Here is a 15,940-nt window from a genome sequence, read left to right as displayed (position 1 = left end):
TCTACACAACTGATGGATATACTCAGACGTAGGTTTTTCTGGTGAGCAGGTAGCCTTTCATGTGATGACTGGAGGGCTCAGACCCTTTCATTTTATGGCTCAACCAGAGGGCTCTGAAGTCCTCTTCATCCAGCCAGCAGTTAGGTGAAGAGAAGGTGAAGACACACCACTTCCGGATCACCTGGCCCAAACATGACACAATGTACTTCCACTTGCAAAAACTAGTCACTGGGACTGAGGCAAACCTTGGGGGCCCTGGTCTCTGTTTTCTCCTCTGAGATCCGTACCAAGTCCTGGGTATATCCCACTCCTGTGAGCTGCTTCTCATTTCCCACAAGTAGCATAGACTTTAGAAATACAGTAAGCCCTAGCAGCCCTCTTTGCTGAGCTCCTGCGGTTTAGTAAGTAAGGGTATTTACTTCGTAGAGTGTTTCTGAGGTTGCCTACCTTCCTCCTCAATTGACTTCTTTCCAAATCTGGGAGTGTTCGATTTTATTTTTTATATTTTTATAATGAAAAGAGAGAGCTGACTGGGGGAGAGGTTGGTGGTGGCCTTCATGACTGGCCTGAGTTATCTCAGGTCTGGAATTGAGATTGACACAAGAGCTTTTTGGCATAGCAACATTCCTAGCACGTATGTATGTAAAATCCTTTCTTATCCCTCCAAACGTCCATGATGTGTATCAAGAACATTTTAAAAAAGTGTTTTTTGAATAAGATTAGGTTTCTAGAAGAGTTGCAAAGATACTACAGTTTCTATATACCCTTCACCCTAATGTTAATGTCTCCAAACCAAATTTGGTAACATTTACCCAAACTAAGAAATTAACACTGGTACAATACTATTGACTAAACTATACAGTTTGTTTGGATTTCACCAGCTTTTCCACTAATATCCTTTTTCTGGTCAGTCCAGTCAAGGATACCACATCCACATTTAGTTGTCAAACCTCCTTAGTCTCCTCCGGACTGTGACAGTCTCTCAGATCTTGCTTATTTTTCATGACCTTGAAACTTTTGAAGAGTACCAACCAGGTGTTTGTAGGATATCCCTGAATGTAGGTTTGTGTGATGTTTTCTCATGATTCCACCGGGGTGATGGATTAGGGGGAAGAATACCACAGAAGCGAAGGATCTTTCCCATCATGTCACACCAGGGGGCACGTGACATCAACACGATTTAACCTTCATCAGTTGGGTAAGGTGATATCTTCCAGGTTCCTCTACTTAAAGTTACTATTTTTTACTCTTTTCATACTCTATTCTTTGAAGCAAGTAATTAAGACTAGTCTGTACTGGAGGGGAGGAGAATTAAGCTCCACCTCCTGGAGGAGGTATATCTCCTTAAATTACTTAGAATTCTTCCCTTGTTTTAAAAAAATTTTTTTTTAACGTTTTATTCATTTTTGAGACAAGGAGAGACAGAGCATGAACAGGGGAGGGTCAGAGAGAGAGGGAGACACAGAATCTGAAGCAGGCTCCAGGCTCTGAGCTGTCAGCACAGAGCCCAACGCGGGGCTCGAACTCACAGACCTCGAGATCATGTCCTGAGCCGAAGTCGGACGCTTAACTGACTGAGCCACCCAGGCGCCCCTCTTCCCTTGTTTATTTACTTATATAGGCATTTATTTTTATCTGTATGGATTCATGAGTATTTTATTCTTGAGATTATAATCCAATGTAACTGTTATTTTGCTGTTCAAATTAGTCTAGTGTGACCAGTGGGAGACCTTGGCTCTGTGCCTTATTTATTTATTTATTTACTTACTTACTTACTTACTTATGTATTTAGCACTACTTTACTTTCTGGCATTATTTGATGCTCTCTGCTGATCTTGAATTTTCCCTGCCCCAGACCTAGAATCAGCCATTTGTTCAAGGAGCTCAAAGGGTATTTTTAATAGGTTAGATCTTAAGCTTTTCTGACTAGTACCTAACTAAAAGATAAACTTATAGCAGTGAAACTGTATCTATCGTCTTATAAAACATGTTGAAGTTTATTTGCTCTTTACAAGTGTATTTTTCATTATAAGATGAAAAATAAAATCTTAAAAAGCACCAGCTCAGTTTGATATGTTAGTAGTTTATTCAGATTTGAGAATTATTTGTTTGATACTAGTGTTCATGAAATTTTGCATATTGATTCATTTTTTTTAAAAAGTTTTTATTTTTTTTAATTTAAAAAAAAATTTTTTTTTTCAACGTTTATTTATTTTTGGGACAGAGAGAGACAGAGCATGAACGGGGGAGGGGCAGAGAGAGAGGGAGACACAGAATCGGAAACAGGCTCCAGGCTCTGAGCCATCAGCCCAGAGCCCGACGCGGGGCTCGAACTCACGGACCCGTGAGATCGTGACCTAGCTGAAGTCGGACGCTTAACCGACTGCGCCACCCAGGCGCCCCTAAAAAAAGTTTTAATATAAAAGTAACTGAGACTGCTTACCTATTTTAAAAGCTTTAAGAATTATAATTTTTTAAAATTTGAATGTAAAATGAAATAAAATGAATGCAAAGCACATGAAAGTTCATTAGAAGAAAGGAAATTAACATTTGTTGCTTATTTTCTTAATGCCAAGAATTGTGCCCTCTAATACTTCTGCGTTCCTGTATTCTGTGATTACCCCTGTTCTTATACTATATTGTAATTGTTTACTGTTCAGTCTCCTAACTTCTTAAAGACAGCAAATATGTTTTTGATCTGAATATCCAGCATTTAGCATAGTACTTAGCCATAATAGGTACTCAATATTGAGAGTGTCCATTTTTATCTCCACGTTATTTTTTTTAAATTTATTTAAGTGATCTCTGTATCCAACATTAGGCTTGAACTTACGACCCCAAGATCAAGAGCTGCATGCTCTTCTGACAGCCAGCCAAGCACTGCTTTATCCCTACTTAAAGATGGGGAAACTGAGGCTTAGAGAGTTCAGGTAATTTGTACTATGATGACTTTGCTAGTTTGTGGCAGAACAAGAGCATGAAATTAGGATCTTTGATTCTTTTTTTATTTTATTTTTTTTAAGTTTGTTTATTTTGAGAGTGAGAGAGACAGGTGGGGACAGAGAGGGAGGGATGGAGGGAGGGAGAGAGAGAGACAGACAGAGAGAGAGAGAGAAAGAGAATTCCAAGCAGGCTCTGCACTAACAGTGCAGTGATGCAGGGCTCGAACCCATGAACTGTGAGATTATGACCTGAGCTAAAACCAAGAATTGAATGCTCAACCGACTGAGCCACCGGGTGCCCCTGATTCTTTTTTTTTTTTTTTTCCCTTCTAATTTTTAATTTTTTTTTTTTTTTTTTTTTTTGAGAGAGAGGGATAGAGAATCTGAAGCAGGCTCTGTGCTCAGCGGGGCTTGATTTCATGACTGTGAAATCATGACCTGAGCTGAAATCAAAAGTCAGACGCTTAACTGACTGAGCCACCCAGGCACCCCAAAATGTTTGGTTCTTTTTTTTTTTTTAATATTTATTTATTTAAGGGGGGGCGGGGGCGGGGCAGAGAGAGAGAGGTGGACACAGAATCTGAAGCAGGCTCCAGGCTCTGAGCTGTCCGCACAGAGCCTGACGTGGGACTCGAACTCATGAGCTGTGAGATCATGACCTGAGCCGAAGTCAGATGCTTAACTGACTGAGCCCCCCAGGATGTTTAATTCTTAAGCCTATTGCTTTTTCTGTTGTACCACACAGTTTTTTGATAAGCTGAAAATAACTTCACTGCATTATTTTCAAATTGATAATCTCTGAAAGTATTCAGAAGAAACTGGCAATATTTGTTGCCTCCAGGGAGAGGAAAGGGGCTTGAGGACAAGCCAAGACATTAGTTTTGGAACCTTTTGAATTTTAAACCATATGACTATTTTAGATATTAAAAAATATAAATACATTTAAAAAATATACGGAAACTTACCAGATGGAGTTTTACATTGTTTTTAAACATTGTATCATTTCAATGGTTGTTTTTTTATTTTGTAGAGCAAATATAGATTTGCTCTGTATTAATGGTAGGATCCCTGATTCTAAAGATATCTTTTATAGAGTCTTCTGGGAAGTTTTTTGTGTATTTTATTTTTTCCCTTTATTTTTGGACAAGAAATTTGAAAGATGGGGTGTGGGAGAGGATAGATGTTTTAAAGGGAACAGAAGATCAAGGTCCCTCTGTTCAGTGTGAATGAAATTTGACTTCTTAAAATATGTTCCCTAAATCTTCCTTTATAGGAGCCTCTTACCTTAAGTGAGTACTCGGTGATACACCCAAGACTTTATTTGATTATATTTAATTAGTTAGAGTGGTTCCGGCTGCATTAATAAAAACTCTGCTACAAACTGACTTAAATAGAAAATGTAGAATCTCATTAACATGGACTAATGGAAGAAAAGTTCTTCCCATCAGTTGAATTGGGTTCACTTTAGAATTAGTGTTGCACGTCTGAACAAATTATAGTTGGAAGGAGAATACTGAATAGATTGGCAAGAATATAAGTTTCTGAACCAAGGATAGAATTAAAAGGATAGAATTACTGATTTAAAAGGATAGAATTACTGTGATTGGTTTAGGCTAATCAGGATCTGCCCCTGGAGCTAGGGTCAAGTCTTCAAACCATGTTGATGCCACATGGAGGAGGGAGAGAAGGATGAGTTGGAGAGGTTCCATCATACTGTCCACTAGAGCTCCTTAACTGCCTTTCAAATAATATATGATGTATAAGGGACCCTCCAATCCTAATCACAACTTTTGAGGAATGTAATTGTTCATGCTGGCTGATGGGTGCATATTCTCTACTCCATACAAATTCCATAATAAGAAGTTTAAAACGAAAGAAAAGGGGGACACACAAAAATAATGAGTAAGTGATGGTTGCTTATTGTAATATTTTTCCAGGCCAGTATGTGTTTTTTTAATCCTCCTGCTCCCTTTCTTTCTCCGCTGCTTATATGTGGGGTTAACATGTAATTCCCCCTCTCAAAGGCTAATAGGCATGTTCCTTAATTATAGTTGACATTAATGCTTCAGTACTTACATTGAAGAGCAACAGCATAGTATTAGAGTGAGCACAGTTCTCAGGTTTTTGAAGTTACAACTTGGGTTTCGAACCAAACTCCCCCCACATCCTCACCTTAGTGGCTGTGAGAGCATTGACAAGTACTCAGTCCCTCGGAGCTTCAATTTCGTCTGTAAGATGGGGATAATGAGTTCCTGGGTGGCTCAGCTGCTTAAGCGTCTGACTTCGGCTCAGGCCATGATTTTCATGGTTCGTGAGCTGGAGCCTCGCCATCGGGCTCTCTGCTGACAGCACAGAGCCCGCTTCAGGTCCTCTGTCTCCCTCCCTCAAAAATAAGTAAACATTTTTTAAAAATGAGGATAATAATCCCTATCCTGTAAGGTTAAATGATTATGATTAAAAAAAACAAAAAAACTAGTAAGTTGGTAGCACAGAGCCCAGCATTCGTTGAACTCTAGTTATGATTATTTTCTTCTCTGTGAGGCTCAGTTATCCTTGCCTAATTTGATAAATGCAGTGTAGCATTGTAGTTAAATTGTAAGTGTAGATTGTGAACTTATTAATGCCCATTCCTGAATGCCTTTTCCCCATTAAACTTTTCCCTACATTTGGGACATTTGCCGGACCTCTGCATCCCAGTCATCATAGCTAATTCCTTATAGTAAGTGGGCAATACTAAGTTTCAGCTGTGGGGAATTAAGTTTTTCTGACTCAAGTCTGATAAATTGTCTCAAAAGAAAACTAGTCTTATGTCCAACATATACTTCCCATACAACTGTTACTCTTCAGTAGTAAAAGTATAAAAGTATATATGCTTATGCTGTCAAATCTTTCACGTATGGTGAACATTCATACCTGCAAGATAGAAATACATGTATTTTTTTTTTTTAATGTTTATTTATCTTGGGAGAGAGACAGGGAGCACAAGCCAAGCTGGGAGGGCCAGAGAGAGAAAGAGAGAATCCCAAGCAGGCTCTGTGCTGTCAATGCGGAGCCTGATGCCGGGCTCAATCCCACGAACCGCGAGATCATGACCTGAGCCGAAATCAAGAGTTGGACGCTTAAACAACTGAGCCACCTAGGTGCCCCAGAAATATATGTATTTCTAAGGATACCTCCATTTCTGATTTCATGCAAAATAATATGCAGAAGACCTTTGGTATAGTGCCTTTCATAGTCAATAGTTTCTTTTCTTTCTTTTTTTTTTTTGTAGTTTTATGATTTTATTAACACAAATATGATATGCACATAAGCTGTCTATTCATTTTCTTCGCTGCACAGTCTGGCATTGGGATTCATGACTCTGATGGCCAACTGAGCTGCTCTTTCCACAATGGCTTTATGGTTCTTGGAGGAGACCTTGTGAGCAGTCTCTGCACAGTAAGATTTGTTGCACATCAGCAGCACCTCAAGCTCCTTGACATTGTGGACTAGGAACTTCCGGAAGCCACGGGGCAGCATGTGCTTTGTCTTCTTGTTGCTCCCGTAACCAACGTTGGGCATCAAGATCTGGCCGTTGAGTCTTCTGCACACTCTATTGTCAATGCCTCTGGGTTTCTGCCGGTTGCGCTTGATTTTGACATGTCGGTCTGACTGGTGCCAGATGAACTTCTTGGTCCTCTTTTTAGCAATCTTGGGCTTCACCAGAGGTCTGAGGACAGCCATGATGCCAAGTTACAGATGGCTGCCACCCCATAGTCAATAGTTTAAGATATGAAAAATATATGTTATTTTCTTTTTTTGCTTTTTATTTAAGTGGAAAAGAAAGCTACTTCCTCTTCCATTATAGAAATATTTAAGCTAGGCTGTCCTTCAGATTTCATACTTAAACTTAGCCAGCTTAGAATAAGAGCAATACCTAGTTGCAGCTAGATACGTTTGGGATGCACTTCATATACAGAAAGAACATTTTATTGGTTTTATTTTAATAGGAAATAAAGTGAAATAGTATTTCAATTGATTAAAGAACTTAAATCTTATTAAGACACAAGTGATGAGGAATTCATACTTATGTTTAGGGATTTTGCTATTAAGTAAACAACTGTTAATTATCTCAGGACAATTTTTATTATTTTTTAATTTGAGAGAGAGAATCCCAAGAATCCCACAATCCTGGGATCATGACCTGAGCCGAAATCCAGGGTCGGACGCTCAACCGACTGAGCCACCCCAGTGCCCCTAAGGATAATTGTTGAGATAAGAGATTGGTCAGCACTTCCATCTAATGTGTTCCAAGATGGCAGTTCATCAAGAATTTAATATTCTCACCCCCTTAAAACTCGTCCTGAGATGTTTGTTTTGGGTTGTCTTTATAAACATCTTCCACCCTCTGCACCATATTCAGGCGTGAGAACTCTGTATCCCAGCGAGAACCACAAAAGCAGTTTTGAGGTCCTGCCGTTTCCTGATCTGCACTAGGTGGTTCAAGATGAGATATTAGTAATTGTTCTACCTCCATTCTCAGCATCCTTAGGCCCATATTTAAAGTGGCTATGATTGCTAGCTAACTGTTGGCAATCTTTGTAAAATGAAGAAAACTTCTTTTTAGCCACGCATAGCTTTAGACTTTACTAAACTTCCATTATCTGGATCTCTTCTTAGATTGTCTCACCTCACCTGTGTATGACTCCAGAGCTGGGGCAGTACCCCCCCCCTTCCCCCGCCTTTTTTGTACATTCCTTTTTCTCTGTTGTTCCCTTGTGGCTTATTTTCATTTCTTTTCTCCTCCGTATTCTTTAGTACTCTTGTCTGTCCCCTTCTTTTTGCACCCCTTTCCACTTGGGTGTGTGTGTGTATATATGTTGACATAAGAAAGGCTCACGCGGCTCTCACTAGCCTGTTGAAATCTAGAATGCTAATCTTCCTTTTATGCATCTAACAGAAACAAATAGAGAAAAATTATGGTTAATCTGTGTGTTCTTTTCATATGTTTTTGTTAGATTGAATCATATGAGGTTGTCAATATTGTTTTGATCTACAGAAATAGATTTAACTTAATACTTCCCTAAGCATCCTGCAGCCCAAAAGTAGGATTTGGAAATTGTTTGGATGAGAGGCCTGAGCAATGAGAATTAGATATCGCAGAGGTTCTGGCTTAACTGAGTAGATGAGAATGCTGTCATGCTGTTAATACCGTCGACCAAAGTGGAGACAATTGTGAAGTGTACGTTGTGTTTGTTTTTAAGGGGAAGGCTTGGTGGGGTTGGGAAGGGGAGCATAAATAATCACTTTTATTTTGGGGTGTAGTGGGATACAGTAAGGAGAAATGGCCAGCAGACAGAAATATAGATTTGTAAATAGATGAGATCATTAACATGTAGTGGTGCTTGAAATGTGAATGTGACAGAAGTTACCCAGCGAGAGTATAGAGTGGGAAGAAAAGAGATCCTATGGCTTCTCTTCAGGACTGGGAAGTGGGTCATGCAAAGAAACCTCAGATAAGGGCTATATGTAGAAGAAAAAGTATATATCATCTTAGAATGATTCATTAGTATGTAAAATTAAGAATTAACTACCTAGCCTTGGAAGGTTATATTTCAAATATGATTCACTTGCATATGAATGTGTTAAAACATAAGTAGAGGTTTTCATGTTTCCCCATAAGAGATTGAATTATTTTACTGTTTGTATCTGTGAATGAATATAAGCTCTATAGTTTGAGATTGTTGTAAGATATACCTACCTTACTTCTAATATCTTTCTTCTTCCTTCTCCTCCCTCCCTTTTTCTTCCTTTCTTCCTCTTCCTTCCTTCTTTCCTTCCTCCCTCCCTCTCTCCCTCCCTCCATTCCTTCCTTCCTTCTATCCTTATTTGAACAGTGTATCATGTGGTCAACCACTGTGATTATTATCATTGCTACAGTCTTAAAGTGTTAAGTTTGCTGTAGTATTTAATCTGGGGCCCGCTCTGCCTGTCCCATCAACCCCCAGAATCCGTTGAATTAAAGCCACACAGGGAACTTTTCCAATGTGAAACAGACTCTCCAGGCAATGTACTGGAGGGAAGGAGTACAGCACTACTGTTCTGCTTGAGAGCATGGTCATAGTCCTACAAATTACTGTTAGCTAAAAGGCATGATAAACTTGGTTATTTAAAATTCTCATCAACCTAGGACACCTGGGTGGCTCAGTTGGTTGAGCATCTGACTCATGATTTTGGCTTAGATCATGATCCCAGGGTCATGGGATTGAACCCTGTGTTGGCCTCTGTGCTGAGCATGGAGCCTGCTTAAAATTAAAATTCTCTCTCTCTCTCTCTCTCTCTCTCTCTCTCTCTCTCTCTCTCTCTCTCTCTCTCTCCCTTCCCCCTCTGCCTGTCTTCCCTGCTTGTGCACTCTGTCCCTCTCTAAAATAAAAAAATAGCAGTGCTTGGGTGGCTCAGTCCATTGAGCAGCTAGCTGACTCTTGGTTTCAGCTCAGGTCAAGATCTCACAGTTTGTGGGTTCGAGCCCTGCATCAGGCTCTGTGCTGATAGCTCAGAGCCTGGAGCCTGCTTTGGATTCTCTCTCTCTCTCTCTCTCTCTCTCTGTCCCTCCCCTGCTCTTGTTCTGTCTCTCTCTCTCAAAAGTAAACAGAAAGAAAGAAAGAAAAGAAAGAAAGAAAGAAAGAAAGAAAGAAAGAAAGAAAGAAAGAGGAGGAAAGAAAAAAATAGACAATCTAGCGTGGTCATGAAGAGCACAGTCCTTGGACACAGTGCCTAGGTCCACATTCCAGCTCCACCATTTACAAGCCACTACAGCCTGAGAAGTACTTCTCCAGAATTTCATACTGGGAACCCCTGTTGTATTGTTTCCTATTGTTGCTGTAACAGGTTACTACAAACTTGGTGGCTTGAAACAACACAAGTTTATTATATTATAATTCCGGGGTTCAGAAACCCAAATTAGATTTCACTGGGTGAAAATGGTGGTGTTAGCCAGGGCTGCATTTCCATCTGGAGGCTCTAAAGGGGAACAATTCTTGGCCTTTTCTAGGTTCTAGAGGCCACCCATTAATTTTTTTGTAAATGTTTATTTATTTTGAGGGGGAGGAGAGAGCAGCAGTGGGGCAGAGACTCCCAGACAGGTTCTGTACCGTCAGTGCAGAGCCCTACTCAGGGCGCCATCTCACAAACCGTGAGATCATGACCTGAGCTGAAACCAAGAGTTGGATGCTTAACTGAGTAAGCCAACCAGGCACCCTGAGTCCAGCCACTTCTTGACCTTCTTCACCCAAACCAGCAATGTATCTTTCTGTAGCTGTAACATAGCAACACCTATCTCTGATTCTCATCATGTTCTGCCTCCTCCATTTACTTTTTTTTGTTTTTAATTTTAGAGTGGAGGGGCGGGGAGAGAGGGGGAGAGAGAGAGAGAGAGAGAGAGAGAGAGAGAGAGAGAGAGAGAATTTTAAGCAGTCTCCATGCTCAGCATGGAGCCCGACATGGGGCTTGATCCCACAACCCTGGAATCATTTCCTGAGCTGAAATCAAGAGTGGGACACTCAACCACCTGGGCCACCCAGGTGGCTCCTTCTACTTTTAAGAACACTGGTGGGGAGCCTGAGTGGCTCAGGCGGTTAAGTGTCCAACTTTGGCTCAGGTCATGAGTTTGTGGGTTTGAGCCCCGCGTTGGGCTCTGTGCTGACAGCTCAGAGCCTGGAGCTGCTTCGGATTCTGTGTCTCCCTCTCCCTCTGCCCCTCCCCAGCTCTTGCTCTGTCTCTCTCACTTAAAAATAAGCATTAAAAAAAAAAACAAAAAAAAAAACAAAAAACACTAGTGATTACATTGGCTCCACCCAGCTAATCCAGAATAATCTCCCTATTATAAGATCAGCTATAAGCACAACTCAGCACAGAAGCCAAATAATCCAAATGAAATGAGCAGAAGATCTGAATAGGCATTTTTGCAAAGAAGACGTACAGATGGCAAATGAATACAGGAAATGATGCTCAACATCACTAATCACCGGGAAATGCAAATCAAAACCACAACGAGATATCACCTTACACCTGTCAGAATGGCTAGAGTCAAAAAGACATGAAATAACAAGTGTTGGTAAGGACGTGGAGAAAAAGAAACCCTCATGCACTTTTTTTTTAAATTTATTTTTTAAATAGAGATAGTGTGTGCAGGCAGGGGAGGAGGGACAGAGAGAAGAGAGGTGAGAGGAGAGAGAGAATTTTAAGCAGGCTCCACACTCTGCACAGAGCCCAACTTGGGGCTTGATCCCAAAACCTGGGATCATAACCTGAGCCGAAATCAAGAGTCAGGCACTCAACCGACTGAATCACCCATGTGTCTCCCTCACATACTACTATCAGGGGGAATGAAACTGGTGCAGCCACTGTACAAGACAGTATGGAGGTTCCTTTAAAAATGTAAAATAGGGGGCGCCTGGGTGGCGCAGTCGGTTAAGCGTCCGACTTCAGCCAGGTCACGATCTCGCGGTCCGTGAGTTCGAGCCCTGCGTCGGGCTCTGGGCTGATGGCTCAGAGCCTGGAGCCTGTTTCCGATTCTGTGTCTCCCTCTCTCTCTGCCCCTCCCCCGTTCATGCTCTGTCTCTCTCTGTCCCAAAAATAAATAAACGTTGAAAAAAAAAATAAAAAAAAAATGTAAAATAGGAATACCAAATGACCCAATAATTCTACTACTGGGTATTTACCCAAAGAAAATGAAAACACTCATTTAAAAAGATATGTGCTCCCCTGTGTTTGTTGCAGCATCATTTACAATACTACCGAGCTACAAAAAAGGGAATGAGATCTTGTCATTCATGACAACATGGATGGATCCAGAGGCTATTATGCTAAGTGAAATAGGTCCAACAGAGAAAGACAAATACCATATGATTTCACTTATATGTGGAATTTTAAAAACAAAAAGCAGAAACAGATCCATCAATACACAGAACAAACTGATGGTTGCCAGAGGGGAGCGGTGGAGAGAGGTAGGCAAAATGGATAGAGGGGAGTGGGAGATACAGGCTTCCACTTAGGGAATGAGTAAGTGACAGAGGTAAAAAAGCATGGGGAATATATATAGTCCGTGGTATTGTAACAATGTATGGTGACAGATGGTAGCTACACTTGGGGTGAGCATAAGATACAGACTTGTGAGTCACTGTGTTGTACACCTGAAATTAATGTAACATTGTGTGCCAATTATACTTCACTAATTTAAAAAAGTTTTTTTTTTTTTAAATTTTTTTTTTTCAACTTTTTTTATTTATTTTTGGGACAGAGAGAGACAGAGCATGAACGGGGGAGGGGCAGAGAGAGAGGGAGACACAGAATCGGAAACAGGCTCCAGGCTCTGAGCCATCAGCCCAGAGCCCGACGCGGGGCTCGAACTCACGGACCGCGAGATCGTGACCTGGCTGAAGTCGGATGCTTAACCGACTGCGCCACCCAGGCGCCCCTAAAAAGTTTTTTTTAAAGGTCAGCTGATTAGCTGCCTCAATTCCTCTTTGCCAGGAAACCTCTAACATTCACAGGTTCCAGGGATGAAGGCTTAGACATCTTTGGAGGACCACTTTTCTGCGTTCACAACTAGATTTAAATTCTAAAAGTTACATTAAGGCAGCTAGGGCCAGGAGAAGATGATCCCAAAGTGGAGAATGCTGAGAATTAGGAGTACGACCAATAATTGAGTTTAAGCTGAAAGGAACTGCTGAGCAACACCTATATATGTTGTAAAATTCTCTTACTGGCATAAAGCATATATGGTAGATTCAGTATTCAAGACCGATTGAACCAGAAGGAGGCAACTAAGTTTTAGCCGTATCATGGCAGGGAAAGATTAAAATTTAAGAATAGATTTTATTTTTTTTTTCTTTTGTTTTGTGCCAGCCCTAAAAGGGAAATGTTCTTGATTTAATCATAATTTTGAGAAGCTTTGGGTTTAATTTTAGTTTTTTGTATTTTTCTTACAGATTTGTACTGCACTTTGAGTGCTCCTCCTGACATGGAGAGGATTGAGGAACAATTCGCTAACCTGAACATTGTTAAACGTTCCTCGGGGACTACAGAGCCTACTTACCTGCTGGGCATAGATGCATCAAAAACCGTACAAGCAGAAAAAGAAAGCTTGATCGCTGTTTTATGTTCTAACGGATCAATCAGAATCTATGATAAAGAGAGGTTATACATACTACGAGAATTTCGTGGCTATCCTGGACTTCTCAATGGAGTCAAATTTGCAAATTCTTGTGACAATATATATTCATCATGTACTGACGGCACTGTAAAATGTTGGGACGCTCGATTAGCCAGTGAAAAACCCGTCCAGCTGTTCAAGGGTTACCCTTCCAATATTTTCATTAGTTTTGATATCAGCTGTAATGATCACGTCATTTGCGCTGGTACAGAAAAAGTTGATGATGATGCATTGCTGGTATTTTGGGATGCAAGAATTAATTCTCAGGATTTGTCTACTTCTAAAGACCCACTTGGAGCATATTCAGAGACACACAGTGATGACGTCACTCAAGTACGCTTCCATCCCAGCAATCCCAACATGGTGGTCTCCGGTTCAACTGATGGCCTGGTGAACGTATTTGATATTAGTATTGATAATGAAGAAGATGCACTGGTTACGACCTGTAACTCTGTTTCTTCCGTAAGCTGTATTGGTTGGTCTGGGAAGGACTATAAACAGATTTATTGCATGACACACGATGAAGGATTTTGTTGGTGGGATCTTAATCATCTGGATACTGATGAACCAATTACACGTTTGAACATCCAGGATGTCAGAGAAGTAATTAATGTGAAAGGAGGCATTTTGGACTATTTGGTTGGTGGCCTGTATCACGAAAAAATGGACAAATTGTTTGTTGTTGGGGGAACAAACACAGGAATTATTCACTTACTGAGCTGTACTACAGCAGGATTGATTCATGTGACCAGCCTTCACGGAGGGCATGCTGCTACAGTCCGTTCTTTCTGTTGGAATATGCAAGATGATTCTTTGCTAACCGGAGGGGAAGATGCACAGTTGTTACTTTGGAAACCTGGAGCATTAGACAAGGCATTTACAAAGAAAGACAGCATGAAAATAGCATCCTCTGTGTACCAGCGAGTTCGAGTTCACAGTAATGATTCTTACAAGAGAAGGAAGAAGCAGTGATGTGATGTTGGGAGCTTCCTTGAAAGGTTTTATAGTTGCAAGTAATTATCTTTGTGTTCTACCTGTGATAGATCTGTTTAAAGCTCATATGTAAAAACAAGCCAGTTAGCAAACAATCCTGGAAAAACGCTGAAAATGGTTTAATTCACGTCTTCATGTATTCTAAAATTATTTTTTTTAAAGCTGCCAGTTGAGTATATAATCAGTGAGTTGAAAGTAAAATTACATTCCTCATTTTTAAAACCCATCTGTTGAGTTAGTAAATGTTGGGTTTTAAGAAATAGCTTTGATAAGGACTTTTTAGAAGTAGATGGCTGATATGACTTTAAAAAATCAGGTGGTTTGAGCTATATTTTGTAAGCTCAGTTTTTTACATTTTAAATCATCTTCGTTATTTATAAAACCAAATCAGACTGTTTTCTGTCTGAGCTCCTACTTGCTTAATACACATAGATTATGTTGGAGTATTTAAATGTAAATATTCTAATGATTCTAAATAGTACTAAGCTTTTTTAGAAATTAAGTGATTTGCGTCTATTTAAAAATATATATTTAGTAAATATTTGCATCTATATTTTAAAATGGTTAAATAGTAAGCAGGTATTTCATTGAGGAAAAAGAAATTATCTTGCAAAATTCATTTTGAGTCCGTGGAAATACAGCAATGAAAGTATAATAGCAGAATGACTTTTTTATTTCAAAGTAGTCTAGTATTTTGTGATAAAATTTTCTTTCATAGTGCTTTATCCATATTTTTAAACATAAGAGCCCATGGGGAGTGGGGGCCATGCAAGAGTTGGCCGCCAGAGCTTAAAGGGGGACACCACCATAATCTAATTTAAACGTGAATTTTTGTTTACTGCTAATTTTTTCATCCTTCTACGTATTTTTCCAAGGTATCCTAATAAAAAGTTGGTCACTCTAAAGGTTTAGTATGTTCTTACGTTTAATTAAAAATAAAAATATCTTTTTATAGATAAAAATATTTAGAAAAATATTTTAGAACGTTTTTATCTTTTGAACTAAAAATATGCTTGAAAAATACAAGCATTACTTTAGAACCTTTTACATTTCTCTTTAAATGTTAATAGTGACTTATCTCTGCAAGTAGCAGTGGGGGAACATTTTATTCCATAGAACAATGCAACTTCTATTTAGGTATGATCTTGCTTAACTCACTTGAGACTGAACAATACGCATAGTTAAGTCACTCTTAAACATATTCAAAATGGCGTCTGGGTGGCTCAGTCGGTTGGGCGGCCGACTGCGGCTCAGGTCATGATCTCGCGGTCTGTGGGTTCGGACCCCATGTTGGGCTCTGTGCTGGCCGCTCAGAGCCTGGAGCCTGCTTCCGATTCTGTATCTCCCTTTCTCTCTGCCCTTCCGCTGCTTGTTCTCTGTCTCTGTCTCTGTCTCCGTCTCTCTCTCTCTCTTTCAAATAATAAACATTTAAAAAAATTTAAAAAACATATTCAAAATAGATAATTCTTATTTGGAAAAATTCAGCTCTTCTTGCTGTTGTTCAAACCATAACCCGGTGGTTAATTCTGGACTTTATTCTTTCCCCCTAACCAGTCGATCACCAAATCCTTTGCCATTCCACCTCCTAAAATCTGTCTTCTGTTCTTTTGCCTTTACCCCACCACTATCGCCTTAAATAAGAGTTTCATCATTTCTCACCTAGATTACAGACCCTGTCTCTCCAGTTTGTTCTTCCCACTGTTCCTAGGCTGACCAGAGAAAACACAGATTTGATAATGCCTCATGCTGCTTAAAATCTTTGGTACATTTTGATCTTTTGATGGAGCAAGCACTATATAAAAATGAAAAACCA

General features: G+C 39.9%; 2 protein-coding genes across 4 annotated transcripts in view; one reads left to right on the top strand and one right to left on the bottom strand.

The window, feature by feature from the left end:
• WDR89 (WD repeat domain 89) overlaps positions 1-15,044 on the top strand; it is a 38,102-nt gene extending 23,058 nt beyond the window's left edge. For all 3 annotated transcript variants that reach the window (XM_030319264.1, XM_030319267.1, XM_032593368.1), the window contains one exon: positions 12,911-15,044. In XM_030319264.1, coding sequence (XP_030175124.1) covers positions 12,943-14,106 — 1,164 coding nt within the window. In that variant the 5' untranslated portion in view covers positions 12,911-12,942 and the 3' untranslated portion in view covers positions 14,107-15,044. The remainder of the gene's footprint in view (positions 1-12,910) is intronic.
• LOC115516539 (60S ribosomal protein L32-like) lies at positions 6,243-6,702 on the bottom strand. The gene has a single exon (XM_032593369.1). It carries the CDS (start codon positions 6,663-6,665, stop codon positions 6,258-6,260), a length of 408 nt encoding a protein of 135 aa, XP_032449260.1. The 5' UTR covers positions 6,666-6,702; the 3' UTR covers positions 6,243-6,257.
• Positions 15,045-15,940: the final 896 nt, after the last annotated feature.

Source organism: Lynx canadensis, chromosome B3, assembly GCF_007474595.2.
Source record: "Lynx canadensis isolate LIC74 chromosome B3, mLynCan4.pri.v2, whole genome shotgun sequence".
In the NCBI taxonomy this organism is placed as follows: Eukaryota; Metazoa; Chordata; class Mammalia; order Carnivora; family Felidae; genus Lynx; species Lynx canadensis.
This window is presented reverse-complemented; position numbering and strand designations above follow the sequence as displayed.